This window comes from Castor canadensis, chromosome X (assembly GCF_047511655.1).
Source record: "Castor canadensis chromosome X, mCasCan1.hap1v2, whole genome shotgun sequence".
Lineage (NCBI taxonomy): Eukaryota > Metazoa > Chordata > Mammalia > Rodentia > Castoridae > Castor > Castor canadensis.
The window spans coordinates 123,535,910-123,549,700 of NC_133405.1; the positions used below are offsets into that span (position 1 = coordinate 123,535,910).

At 38.7% G+C, this 13,791-nt stretch overlaps 1 protein-coding gene across 1 annotated transcript in view; it reads right to left on the reverse strand.

The window, feature by feature from the left end:
- Window positions 1-13,791, reverse strand: part of Phex (phosphate regulating endopeptidase X-linked) — a 187,111-nt gene that overhangs the window by 162,846 nt on the left and 10,474 nt on the right. The window contains exon 3 of the mRNA XM_074062292.1: window positions 12,628-12,789. Coding sequence (XP_073918393.1) covers window positions 12,628-12,789 — 162 coding nt within the window. The remainder of the gene's footprint in view (window positions 1-12,627; window positions 12,790-13,791) is intronic.

A 13,791-nucleotide genomic window follows, 5' to 3' on the forward strand; every position in this document is an offset into this window, starting at 1 on the left:
TTTTTCACATCTTAAACCTGAAGTTAGAATCCATCTTCAAACTGTTCACTAGGCCCAGAGACAATGTTAGCTGCCATTCCCTACCCATGCATGAACTTGACTATAGCCATTCTTAGTTAATACTTCAAATGAGTTGGGTGCAGGGCTGGTAACATGACACTTAAAAGTCTTCAGAAAGATTTCACCATGACCTGACAATGAAACGAAACATTTCACATCCTAAAAGGCCGTCTGGAGGAAGAACCCAAACATTGATGATTCTAAATCAAAAGTAATCGGTGAAGAAGTTTTAGTAATTTTTTTTGCTTGTGCTTTCCTTTTTAATGGGTGTGGAAGTATAGAATAAAAAAATAACATCTAACAAGGGCTAAAAGAACTCCCTCCGTGGGCACGAAATAAAAATTCCCGGTGATAAGAACTCATATAATAGCTTTCTTTTTCTTAGCACTTGAGAAATAATGGTGCATCTTACAGCTGGGAATATTTTGATTCAATGAAATATGGTATTAATTTTGTTAAGGCTATGGAAGACTGCAATGTGTATATTTGCTGGCTAAATTTTAAGTCAAATAAATATAACTAACACTATTACATATAACTAAAGAGTTACCACTTCAGAAGACCCTATGTTTTCATTTGAGGAAATAATAAATACATCACAAATATTGAAGCTGTGTTTGGATTTAAATAAAAGAAGCCAATATAAAAATTATTTCAAATGATTCCAAAGGCATTTTAAGGACAACTGAACCTCCGGGTGAGATGAGATGTTTTAATTCCTGAATATTAGGTTTCATATCCAGGTCTCAGGGGCAGAAATGCAAGTTTGGCCAAGTGGAGGCTGCTGGCACGAGCAGCTTCATGAACAGTCTGAGACATAGTGGCTGTGCAGCCTTCAGACCTCAGCGAGAACCACAATTGCCCCCTTTCCTCACCCAGCACCTCCCACGCATTCTCCACGAGACGCATTTCATTCTGGCAAGGGCTTGCAGTTTTCAAACCCCAACTTCCTCTTCTCCAGTGCTCACAAGTTCTAGATGGACACCAATTCCTTGGACCTCAATTAATAGAATAGAATTTTACCTCTTAATTTACTTTCACTGGTGTGTATCCCAACTGTGAATATTATCAGAGGGAAGAAATTTTACTTTTCTTACATTATTCTGATGACTTGGTCAAAATGTTGGGAAATGGAAATTGAGAGAAATTAATAAATCAGCTAGGGCATTGCTTGGTGTTATTTAGTGTCAACTAGCAAAGCATACTGCCAGCGTGGTTATGTTGAATGGTTCTCATGTCACAAAACTCACAGAATCTTCTCCAATGGACAATTGCTATAGTTCTCCACTCAGTTAAGTTTGGGCATCACCTGGGAGGGAAGAGGGCTGTTAAAAAAAAAAAATCCCAGAGTCCCGGCTGTACTCCAGACCAATTACATCAGAATTTCTGCAGATGGCCCAGACATCTGGGTTTTGTAAACCCCTCCCCTCCAGTGACTCCACCACATAGCTGAGGCAGGAACAATGCTCTAGAACTGCTCTGCCCATGACAGAAGCCAGCAATCTGGAGAGTTATTGAGCAGCCACTCCAAGTGGAGATGAGGTACCAGTGCAAAATTCATGTTTGATTTCAAAAACTTAGCAGGAAAGAAAGAATGGGAAATGCCCTGGTGAATAAATTGTAACACTGAGTGCATGCTGAAATGAAATTTTGGATATGTTGGGTGACATGAAATAATTTCAACTGTTATTTTTTTTTTTTACTTTGGCTACTTAAAAGCATAAAGGTACCTGCGACTTCCTCTTGTGACTGCCATTATATTTCTATTGGGCAGTGGTGCCTTTTTAGGCCACTATTACTTAGTCTCTCTAAGCTTCCATTTTCCCAACTGTAAAATGGGGATAATTTCACATCCCTAAGTTCCAGGGCTTTTCCCAAATGCTAAGGATCAAACAATCTGAATTCTAATTCTGGCTCCATTGCCAATTAGCCATGTGACCTTGGACTATTATACTGCTTGATGTCTCTGTTCCCTCATTTGCAAAATGTAGATAAATCTTACAGCTTAGAGTTATGTTGGGAGCTCAGTTTAGCGAATGCAATAAATTATAAGTAAGGATACTATCAAATAAGGCCATCTCTATGAAATACTTGGCCCTGCTGGGCCTTTCACCATGTGATGTACTGTTAGATTTTTGAATCTATTAAAGCTTCACTTCATAGTAAGAAGTAGCAATACCCTTTGTTGGTAATAAGTCAGGGGAGAAATGGAGTTTTGGCCACATCATAAAGATGCTTGACCTTCTGTCACAGTTGAAAAGTTCTCAGAATTGAGGATGAGAATTCAGCTGAAGGCATCTAATCAGGAAATATAGAAATGCAAGCAGGAAATTTTCAACTCAGTTCTGCCATGCACTTTAGTGTGCAACCATCGTTTAAGTTTTTTCTAGTGCCTTCCTTTTGCCCTTGACCAATGAGGTGGATGGTAAAGGTAAGAAATTCCCCATGTTTCTAAGGCAAAAGAAAACAGAGTTCCCTGCTTCTGCTTTGAAGTCCAGATGTCCTTGGAAAATCTCACCAAAATCCCATATTCTCAGCCTCGTCACCCTTCCAGCTTCTGGCAACCAACAGCAGGACCACATGGCTACTTGGAGAACCTTCAGGAATCGTAACCACCCAAACTCATGTGACTATGCCTCCCAACCACTACCACCAAAGCCAGCCAGTTGTTTTCTTCCTTTGCCAAGCAGTCATCCTCTTTGAGGAAGTGGCTTTTCAGAAATATGCAACTCTCCTGCATAACTTTAGAGTAAAATCCACTTCTACACACCAGCCATGAAGAAGGGAATCTGAGTGTGGGCAGGAGGAGAAGTGGCATTGTGGGTGTACCCAGCTTTCTCAGCAAACACATATCCTGTGTCATTAGTCATGCCAAAGAATTTATATTTAGTCAGAAGAACCTAAATTTACTCAACAATCATCCAAACTAAAATTTTCCTTCCTCCTCCAACATACAAGCTAACTCATAGGAAACTTCATAGCGTGTTGCAATATTTATGTTACAAAAATGCCCCCCTCATCTGTTTTCCTACTCTTCTTGCTCTCCATATTCTGTGCAGAACATTTTTAGGCTGTCACTCCATTTCTCAAAACCCTCAGCATTCCCTGACACAAGTCAAAAGAATCTTGAAAATTTGACATCATTCATCCACTCATCTCATTCCTGTCATCTCTCCCTAATTGCTCTGTTTATCCCTTCCTTCCAACAAAGCCAAGTTGTATGAGTTTGATCTTGTCCTTGTAACTTTACTTCCAGTTCTTCCAGATTTATAAATTCCTGCTAAATTCCACCCCTCCAAGACAAGTAGTCCCTGTCTTCCTAGACTGGACAACAAGCTAGCGCTTCCTTACATCATGTAGTATGAACTTAGGAATATACTCAGTGTATTACTTTTTTCAATCATTAGGTCTGTTTGAAAATATTTTTAACTATACCATGACAAAAGCTATAGCATCTCTAGGTGAGAAATGACCTTTAACTCCCTGCATTCATGGTAAGTTCATGCAACAGTAAGTTCACCTCAAAATGAACTTATTCTGTGGCCTAGGCAATCCCTTAATCAGTTCAACAGAGGCTCAAACCTCTGAACACAAATCTACAGTTTCACCAAATATCCTTAGAAACACATACTAACAGTCGGTAATGTGCTTATTACCCAGGGAGTCTAGACAGTGGACTGTTCAAAGATCTGGGCCTTTGTAAACAAAGGTTTGCAAAGGAAACCAGGTATTCTGAAACACAGTTAACAAAACACATTTTGTTTACTGTGTGATTCACTATATACATGCTACTTCATTAACTCATTAAATGACAAGACCTAAAACTGGCTCTAACAACTACTATAATTTTGAAGTGGTATGCAAGTGGCTAGCATTTCAAGATACTTGCAACATCTATAATGAGTTAGAAAAATAACCAAGAGTGCAACTAGTAACAAACTCACAAGCACATGGTTAAAGAAAACACTGAAGTTAATGTCAAAGTTTAGTGAAACTCAAGGTGCATTTTTTTCTCATTGAAGTCAATCAACAGTCCTCTTTGGGGTCTTTGTGCTGGAGTGAAGGATCTCTTAGGAATGAGGGGAAAAAGAGAGAAGGAAGGAAAATTGGTGGAAATTTTTAAGCAGTCCCTAGAGAGGCTAAAACGCTACCAATTCCCCTTTGCTCTTTGCTCAATTCCTATAGGTGTGATTTAAAGTCGAGTGATCCCTCAATGTACGTGTTGTCTGACCAAGTAGATTATCAAAATCGTCTAGGGTTTAGGGTCATACCAAAGTCTGGCAATAAAAGTTGAGAATTCAAGCAAATATCTTGCTATGGTTTGAATAGTCCCTTCAAAACTCCTGAAAGTTAACTGTCATTGTGATGGTGGTTCTGGGCATGGAACTCAGGGCCTATGCATGCTAGGCAAGTGCTCTAGCACTGACCTATAACCTGCTGCCCAAGGAAGGACCAGTAAGAGGTAATTAAGCCATGAGGGCTCTGCCCTCGTGAATTGGTTAATGATGTTATCTTGGGGTTGGGTTACCACAGGAGTTTGACCCCCCTTCCCTCTGGCTCACATGTTTTCTTACCCTTCCACCATGTTATGATGAAGCATGAAGGCCCTCACCAGATGCCAGCACTATGCTCTTGGACTTCGCAGTCTCCAGAACAGTGAGCCAATCAAACTTCTATTGTTTATAAATTACCTAATTTGTAGCATTCTGTTATAGCAGCAGAAAACTGATGAAGACATTATCTTACTCTCTTGTGCTCACCCCCAGGCTTGCCTCTTTCAGGATCAGTTTTCTCATTTACAGATACATTGTAAGTTGAGGAAACAGTGTTTTACTTCAATAGTGTTGTAAAAGTGTTTGTATCAACTAAAATTATTTTTATTTCTTAAGCATCTACTATATATTGAGTGCTTTTAGAATGTTAATTTTAGCCATATGAAATTAACAGTAATAATAGATTCCATTTATTTAATCCTGTGCAGAAGAATGACAATGCATTCACCGAATTTGTTCAACAGTATAACTATATAGAAAACCAAGAGTCACAGAGAAGTGGCTTGCTCACAGTCAGATGGCTTGTAAACTGCACTCTCAATATTTTTCAGAGCCTAAACTTGAACCTTGTCCTGCAAGCTCTCATTTTTCTCATCTGTAACTTGCACAAGATCATACCACTAAGAAGTTTGCAAGGGCTCAGGTCTGTCTCACTGCCCGTGTCCCTGTCCCACCTTCCTGGGGCCAAGAACACAAGTGGAGAATGACAGACAATTTCCTCTCTTCCCTCGCCAGGGGCATGCTCCAGTTGCACCTCAGGGCTCCTCTGGAACAGCATTCAGGGCCCCAGCAGCAGGTGTGGGAGAGAAACAGAAAACCTCCATTCTTGCTCACTCAGTCAGCTGAGAACAAAGGAACATTCCTCTTTTCTTTCTTCAACAAGTGTTTACCAAGCATCTCCTGTGTGCTTAGTTGTGCAGTCACAGTTATGCTCACAATGGACAAGTTCTACCACTTCTGGAAGTTTCCATCCACAGGGGCCGGGTTATGGGCGTAGAGTCGAAGAAAAAGAAAGCAAGCACACAAATGAGATCATTTCAGATGATTGTAAGTGCCACAACGGACACAAATACAAAGGACCTGGAGATGGGATCAAACCCCATGCCCCACACACACTTAGGCACGCATTCTTCACTGAGCTATACCCTAGCCCTATTTCTAACAAAAGTGTTCTCTGAAAGTGTAAGCACTGGAATCCATTTGAGTTTATTTCCAGTTAGCCTGACTTTCTAACAGCCCATCAGGACTGATGAGCAGCACTGTCTGGTAGGAATATTATCTTAGCCACATGTGTATTTTTTAACTTTCTTGTAACTACTTTAAATAAGTAAAAAGAAAGAGTGATATTACGCTTAATAGTATATTTTATTTATCCCAATGTATCTTAAAATATCATTTTGACAAATGAGGCAGTTGACATTGTTTTTAAAAACAAAGTCTTTGACTTGTGTTGTATATTTTGCACTTAGGGTACATCTCAGTTCCAACTATTCATACTTCACATAATTAAATGGACACGTGGCTAGCGGTTACTACATTGAGTAGTACAGCTCTAGTCTTGATTTCAATACCTACTGGAACACTTTAGGATATGCAGAATGTAATTTCCATGAGGATGATATAGGGGCCTTATTAATCTCTGGACTTCTGTATCCCCTGTTGAACCCAAAACCTCCGGCTGAATGTAAATGAGAAGTGTAAAGTCTGCTTGCATTTAGCAATAATATAATGACCAAATAGATTTAGAAAGAAACATAACACAGTATATGTCAGACAAGAGAGAGAGAAGAGTGACCCTAATGACATGATCCAGCCGCTGGATCAACCCTTACCTGAAGTCTACATAATGATAAGACTTTTTGGTTACATGAGCTAGAATATTTCCTTTATTTCTTAATCTAGTTTAAATTGGGCTTTCTGTCACTTATAATTGAAAGCAATTGGTGCCAGGAAAATAGTCAATGCTCAGTAAATACTCTTGACTTCACAGTTCAGTTACAATCAAAGTGCTATGTATTTTAATCTATCTGAAGTCAAGGTGTTTACCCAAAAATTAAACATCAAACAAGTCAGAATGAATGCAGTGAATACAGCTGGTTGTTCCCCAGCACATCTAACTTATTTGTATGAAGTACTAATGACAGGGGATCTATTAGCTATGAGGGACAAGATCAGATCTTAACCTTGAATGCTCACAGTAAGCAAGAGTCAAAAAGAAAGATGAGGACATTGGGGATGGAAAATGACACATAAGCAGAAAACCCAAAAGGCCGACTGCCAGGAATACTGGAAAACAAGCTTTTACACACAGTGTCTATTCTCATGGCATCTTTAGTTGATTTTGCTAATTGGAAAGAAGATATACTAGAGATATAGTCACATTTTCTGCAGAGTCATCAGAAAGAAATTTATTTCTGTATTTTAGCCAGTGCCAAAATTTTTGAACAACTCCTCCCACCCCACACTCTATACACACCATACAAACGGTGTAGGAAAGTAGGAAAAATGCAAGCAACAACAGCAAAATCTTTTCAAGCAAAACTATTTCATTCCACATTCCAAGTCTTCACTGCAAGCCCAGATCTCCATGCACGTACAGGACTCCCTTTGCACATACAGGACTGGAAGTGAGATATGCATAATTTGGCCATTTGTTGCTTCCTATGTGGCCATGTGCAAAAGAGCCAACAATGTCTGAGAAAGTCAGAATTTTCTCTGAATGGCTACACCTAGCTTGCGTAGTGGAGTCACTCAAAATAATAGGTGTTGTGTTTTCACAAAGAATAAAAAGCCCAGCAGAACGGATGGTTGGTTCTTAGTCCTTCCCCACTGTACTCGCACATTTACTAGTCCGATGTCATGTGTTTCAAAGAACCCAATGAAGTCAAATCTCATCTTGGTCAGAGGAAAATGGCTTCATCAATCTGAACTTTCTAATTATCAAATGAATTTACAGGAGTTGAATTGAACTTATCTACAAAAGATTATTTGGCCACTATCATTTATAGGGGAAAAAAACCCAAGATGATAAGGGAATGGGAAGAGGTATTGAATGATGAGCACCATTTGAATTTCAGCTAGTAGGTATTAACAAATAACTGGTGTAGACTCACAACCATCTTTATCTGCACATGAACACATAGTCCCTACTTTATCTTGTTGTTCTGCTAAGGCTATGTTGCAGAATAATATACTGTGTTTCTTCTCAAAATATTGGCCAAGATAGCTATCCCATAATAAGGATGATCTGGCCCTACCTTGAGTAATCCGTCTTCTGTGTGACACAAGTGTTCTATCTCATTCATTGCCTCATGTTTCAGAAGAGCTCATTTGCTCAACTTCCATCTGCTCATTCATAAGCAAAGTGTGCTGTGCTGGCTTTACAGTCACATGAAGACAAATTGGGTGGGGGGTGGAAATTTTAAGACAAACACATGACTACATTTAGCCTTTTCTTCCAAAAAAATATCTTGCTTCTTGGAGAGGACAAGAAATAAATTTATTTTCTAAGTTGAAATCTGAGTCATATATGCCATTTAAAGGAAAAATTCACAAAGCCAGGTTGCTGACTTCAATAGAGGGCAATTTTTCATCAGCCTGGTCTGTCAAATCCATTTTACTTCACAAATTGGATAGCCGAATCTGTGTGTTCTCTCTCAGCCATAAGAAAATGTATTCTTTTGGTTGGTAATATTGGGTTTTATTTTTGGATGTTCTCTCTTTTTATCAAAGGCGAGGAGAAGAATCTTGACACTATTCAATATTTTTGAAAGCACATGATATTTACAAAGGATCAGACCAGAATGAAACTTAAAGCACTTGATAGACACTATTTCATGAATCTTAGAACTATCTTTGAAACAAAACAGAGAAGCAAAGGATAATATTTACTAAGAGCACTGGACTGGGAAATTTATATAGGTCATCTCCCTCAAAAACCTATGTTGTTAGAGAAAAGATTAGTTCGAGAAGAATTAATTTAGAATGTAACACATATGTACAGAAAAGCAATGCGAGTCAACTCCCTGTATAGCTATCCTTATCTCAACTAGCAAAAACCCTTGTCCTTCCTATTATTGCATATACTCTCTCTTCAACAAAATTAGAGATAAGGGCAAAATAGTTTCTGCCTGGTAGCAAGGGGGGGAGAGGGAGGGGGCGGGGGAAAGAAAGGGGGTGGGGGGAAGAGGGGAGAAATGACCCAAACATTGTATGCACATATGAATAAAAGAAATTTTTAAAAAAAGAAAAGAAAAGATTATGGGGTCTCAAACTCTTATCTATATAAAAGCCAAAATAAAAGTTTTATTATTGAAACAACAAAAAAAAAACCTATGTTGTGGGTATTTCAATCTCCATTTTAAAGATGAGAAAACTGGGGCTGATGGAGTGGCTCAAGCAGCAGAACACCTGCTTAGCAAGCATGAGTTCAAACCCCAGTACCACCAAAAAAAAAAAAAAGAAAAAAAAAAAAAACTAAAGATCAGAAAACTAAGCAAAAATGGATCACTAATTGGCCTGAAGTGACACAGGGGATAAGTAAAAGGGAACCTGGATTCAAATCCAGCTCTCACAGCTTCAAACCTCATGCCCTCAATGACTTACAAAGAGGAAAAATTGGAAATAACTTAAATGACAGCATAGGTATTAATTTGACAAAAAGCAGCCATGGGTTATGCATAAATGAATGGATGAGGCTGTGTTCTAATAAAACTTTATTGACAAAAACAGGCCATGGATTGGATTTGGCCCACTGGCCATAGTTAGCTGACCTCTACATCAGACACACACAAAAACAGTTGATGGGGATAAATTATTTAAGATGGCAGGAAAATATAATGACCCAGAAATAAACTTTTTCTAAAGGGCAATTTGACTATCTGCATCAAAAAGTTAATATTTCTTCAATCCTATAGTTTCATTTCTAGGAATATACACCACAAATACATTTAGATAAGGACATAAAGATATGTATACAAGGATATTTACCAGAGTGTTCTTTAAAAGAAAAGCTATCTAAGCTGGCACCAGTGTCTTATGCCTGTAATCTTAGCTACTCAGGACGCAGAGATCAGGAGGATCGCAGTTGAAAGCCAACCCTGAGCAAATAGTTCCATAGACTCTATATCGAAAATACTCATCACAAAAAGGGTTGGTGGAGTCTGTTAAAGCCCTAAGAGTGCCTGCCTAGCAAGTGTCAGGCCCTGAGTTCAAACTCCTGTGCTGCCAGAAAAAAAAAAGACATTACGCATGCCTAGTTTTAAAAAACAGGTTACATATGCATGATACCAGCTAATTTTTAAAATATTTGGGTGTTTATTGCAGCACTATTCACAATAGCCAAGTTACGGAAACAGCCACGATGCCCCACCACTGACGAATGGATTAAGAAAATGTGGTATCTATACACAATGGAATTTTATGCAGCCATGAAGAAGAACGAAATGTTATCATTCGCTGGTAAATGGATGGAATTGGAGAACATCATTCTGAGTGAGGTTAGCCTGGCCCAAAAGACCAAAAATCGTATGTTCTCCCTCATATGTGGACATTAGATCAAGGGCAAACACAACAAGGGGATTGGACTATGAGCACATGATAAAAGCGAGCGCACACAAGGGAGGGGTGAGGATAGGTAAGACACCTAAAAAATTAGCTAGCATTTGTTGCCCTTAACGCAGAGAAACTAAAGCAGATACCTTAAAAGCAACTGAGGCCAATAGGAAAAGGGGACCAGGAACTAGAGAAAAGGTTAGATCAAAAAGAATTAACCTAGAAGGTAATACCCACGCACAGGAAATCAATGTGAGTCAATGCCCTATATAGCTATCCTTATCTCAACCAGCAAAAACCCTTCTTCCTTCCTGTTATTGCTTATACTCTCTCTTCAACAAAATTAAAGATAAGGGCAAAATAGTTTCTGCTGGGTATTGAGGGGGTGGGGAGGAGAGGGAGGGGGCGGAGTGGGTGGTAAGGGAGGGGGTGGGAGGAAGGGGGGAGAAATGACCCAAGCCTTGTATGCACATATGAATAATAAAACAATTTAAATAAATAAATAAATAAATAAAGTTAAAAAATACACTAAAATATATGGGTGTGCATATGAGATTATGAATATGAACATGGAACAAAACCTCAAAAGATATTTAACCTGTTGGATTTTTTTTAGCAATTATTTCTAGAGGTAGATTTATAGGCAACTTTTTTTCACTGTTTTTTCTTTATTCTTTTCTCAACTGAGCTTGAAAATATACTTTTTCATTTCTAAAAGAAAGCCAGTCATCATAAATCCCCTATGTTGCACTGAACAATTTACTCTCATTTAATCCTGTTAATCTTGCAGGAGCCTATACACTACCCTCCTCAAGCAAAGCACATCAATGGTGATTTTAATTTTACAATCGGCCCCAGAAAGTTCTTTAAATTATGACAACTACTTTATGGCATGATGATATAAATCTTTTGGCTATAACTAATGTAAAAGCAACATGTATCTGTATATCTTGCATTTTTCTTACCCTTTGATGATATTCCTGTGTGCATGTGTGTGCATATGTGTGTATGTATGCTATGTTTCTATCAAGGAAGAAAAGCTAGGGAAGGCAAGTAGAAAATGGACAAGAATGGTAGATGAAAGGTCTGAATCAATTAATGTCCCACAGGGAAATAAGTATTAGTCTATGAACTCACTCTTATTTATGATTCTACAGTGCGGGAATCTCATCTGTTAAGTTAGAGGAAAACCCTGACATTCTCGAAAATTCTCATTCATAATTAACCAAGACTAAATTTGAGCTTCCTAATAAAAACTATAAGTCTATATGATTTATATCTAGCTCTCAAATTTAATTATATTTTCCTTACAATTGACCATAATTATCTATTTTACCAGTGATTCACATGTTCAGAAGGATATATAAATTGATACATACTTAATTTCCATGCACTTAAAATCTTGGAAAAATGAAGTTAGGGAAGGAAGAAATACTACAGTTCTTGTCACTTCTCAGAAATTCTTAGTAAGTGTTACTGAATGCAAGTTCCATGGCATAACTCAAGTTGTCAAAGAGAAAAAACACACACTATTTTTTCCTTCTCAAAACAATTACTTTATCTGGCTTTGCAATCTTCCTTCTTTCCCCCGTGAGGTAGTGTTCTCCAACAGCAAAGCATAAAATTAGATCCAAAGAAAGCATAGTATTCTCCAGTATTTGACATTTCCAACTTTTTGTGGGGAGTACAAACACACGTGAATATGTGTGTTTGTTCACACATGTGAGTGTGTGTGAGAGAGCTTGTCATTGCTAGAGAGGCCATGGGAGAAAAGTGAGGCTCCCTAGAGCTATCTTAGAACTTAACAGAACAATATGACAACCAAGGGTCATCCAGAGTTCTCAAAAGTGATGTCAAAAGACAATGAGGTGTTATGTACATTTTGTAAGCCATGAAAATCCAGGACACAATAAGCAAGAAATCAGGTTTACCTTGAACACAGTAGACAAGTAAGTATATTGATATTATTGATATAACATAATTGTGATTAACTATTCCTTTGCTCCCAATCTCAATCAAATTCTATTTAACCTTTGGCAGTAGAAATATTGCATCGTCAAACACAAACCTAACAATCTATATTGGGCTTGTGGTAAACAAATCTGTGAAACTGGAATTCCACAAACCCAATCTTCCATTAAAACAATTCTTGGAAATGAATTTAGTATAGTTAAAAAGTTAATAGGCATGTTTCATCCTCTCTCTCTCTCTCTCTCTCTCTCTCTCTTTCTTCCCTCCCTCCCCTTTCTCCCTTCCTCCATTTGTTTGTTTGTTTGTGGGATTTTTTTTGAGATAGGGTCTTACTATGGAGCCAGGCTGGCCTTGAACACACAATCCTTGAGCCTCAGTCTCCCAAGTGCTGGGTTTACAGCATACACGGCCACACCCAGCCCAAACTCTACTTTTCTTGTCAAATATTGTACTCTGTAAAGTACATCATCAAACTGCAGTAGAAACTTACCCTTCAACTTGAGGTCAACATTATGTCTCAGCCAAGGATAAACCCCATAGCTTGGCATATCTTCGGGAATTGGATTATTGTTTATCCAACCATCACAAGCAAACCGGAAGAAATTATCACAAGGATCCACAGACAGATTTACTTTACTCATGATGGCAGCAGCTATTTGAAAAAGAAAAATCGCAGGATTAATGACAAGCACTGAGCATTGTGTACTGTTCTTTTCCAAACTGAACAATAATTTCATATCAACCAGTTCCCAAGCCTTGGCTTCTACACTTCCTCTCAAATGGCTCTCTAAATCAACTTCGCTATATGAAAGGACCACATTCAGAGTGAGTAGGTAAAAGTTGGCTGGTATTACTGTGATTGGAATTATGGGATTGTCCCTAACATCTGTGGCGTGTGTGTCAAGAATACAAATGGAGTATGTGGTAAATTGTTGGCAAAAATAAGTGTGACTCTTTTTTCCATCCCGCATGTCCTTCTGCAAACTGACATTGCTATTCTTCACAGTAGGGTCCATTTCCCTTGCCTTGAATCTGGACTGACCTTGTCACTTGCTTTGACCAACAGAATTGGCAGAAATGGCTTTTTGTGAATTTCAAAGCTAGACCTTAAGAGACCTTGCCCCTTCCATGGTAACTCATCTAAATGGAGCCCTAAGACCATCCTTTGAAGATGTCTCCTGGACAAGAGACCATATGGAGAAGAGCCAAGCGAACACCAACTGCTGGGCATGTGACTGAGGCTATCATGGACACTCCAGCCCAAGTGGCCCTATAGCTGAAACAGCTGCACAAATGAGCCTGAGCCCTATCACTCACGCAACCACAAGAAGTATTAAATCATTCTTGTTTCATTGGGGTGGGCTCCACCCCAAGTATTCTTGTGTCATTCAATGGGCTCTAGACATTGGGGTGATTTTTTCACAGCTAAGGGTAACTGAAACAGAGGTCCACATATCATCTATCTAAGTATTTGAGAGGTGTTTTTACAATATGCCTATGTAAAAACCTGGAAGGCCATGTATAAGTTTGAGCCTCTTGACATCCAGTGTAGCTCTCAGCAGAATAAAACCATAAAAGACACCCACACAGGCCCTGAGTAGAAGCTGGGTGCCATTTGGCAGGGAATTCTGGGGTGTAGGAGAGGGCTGCAGAC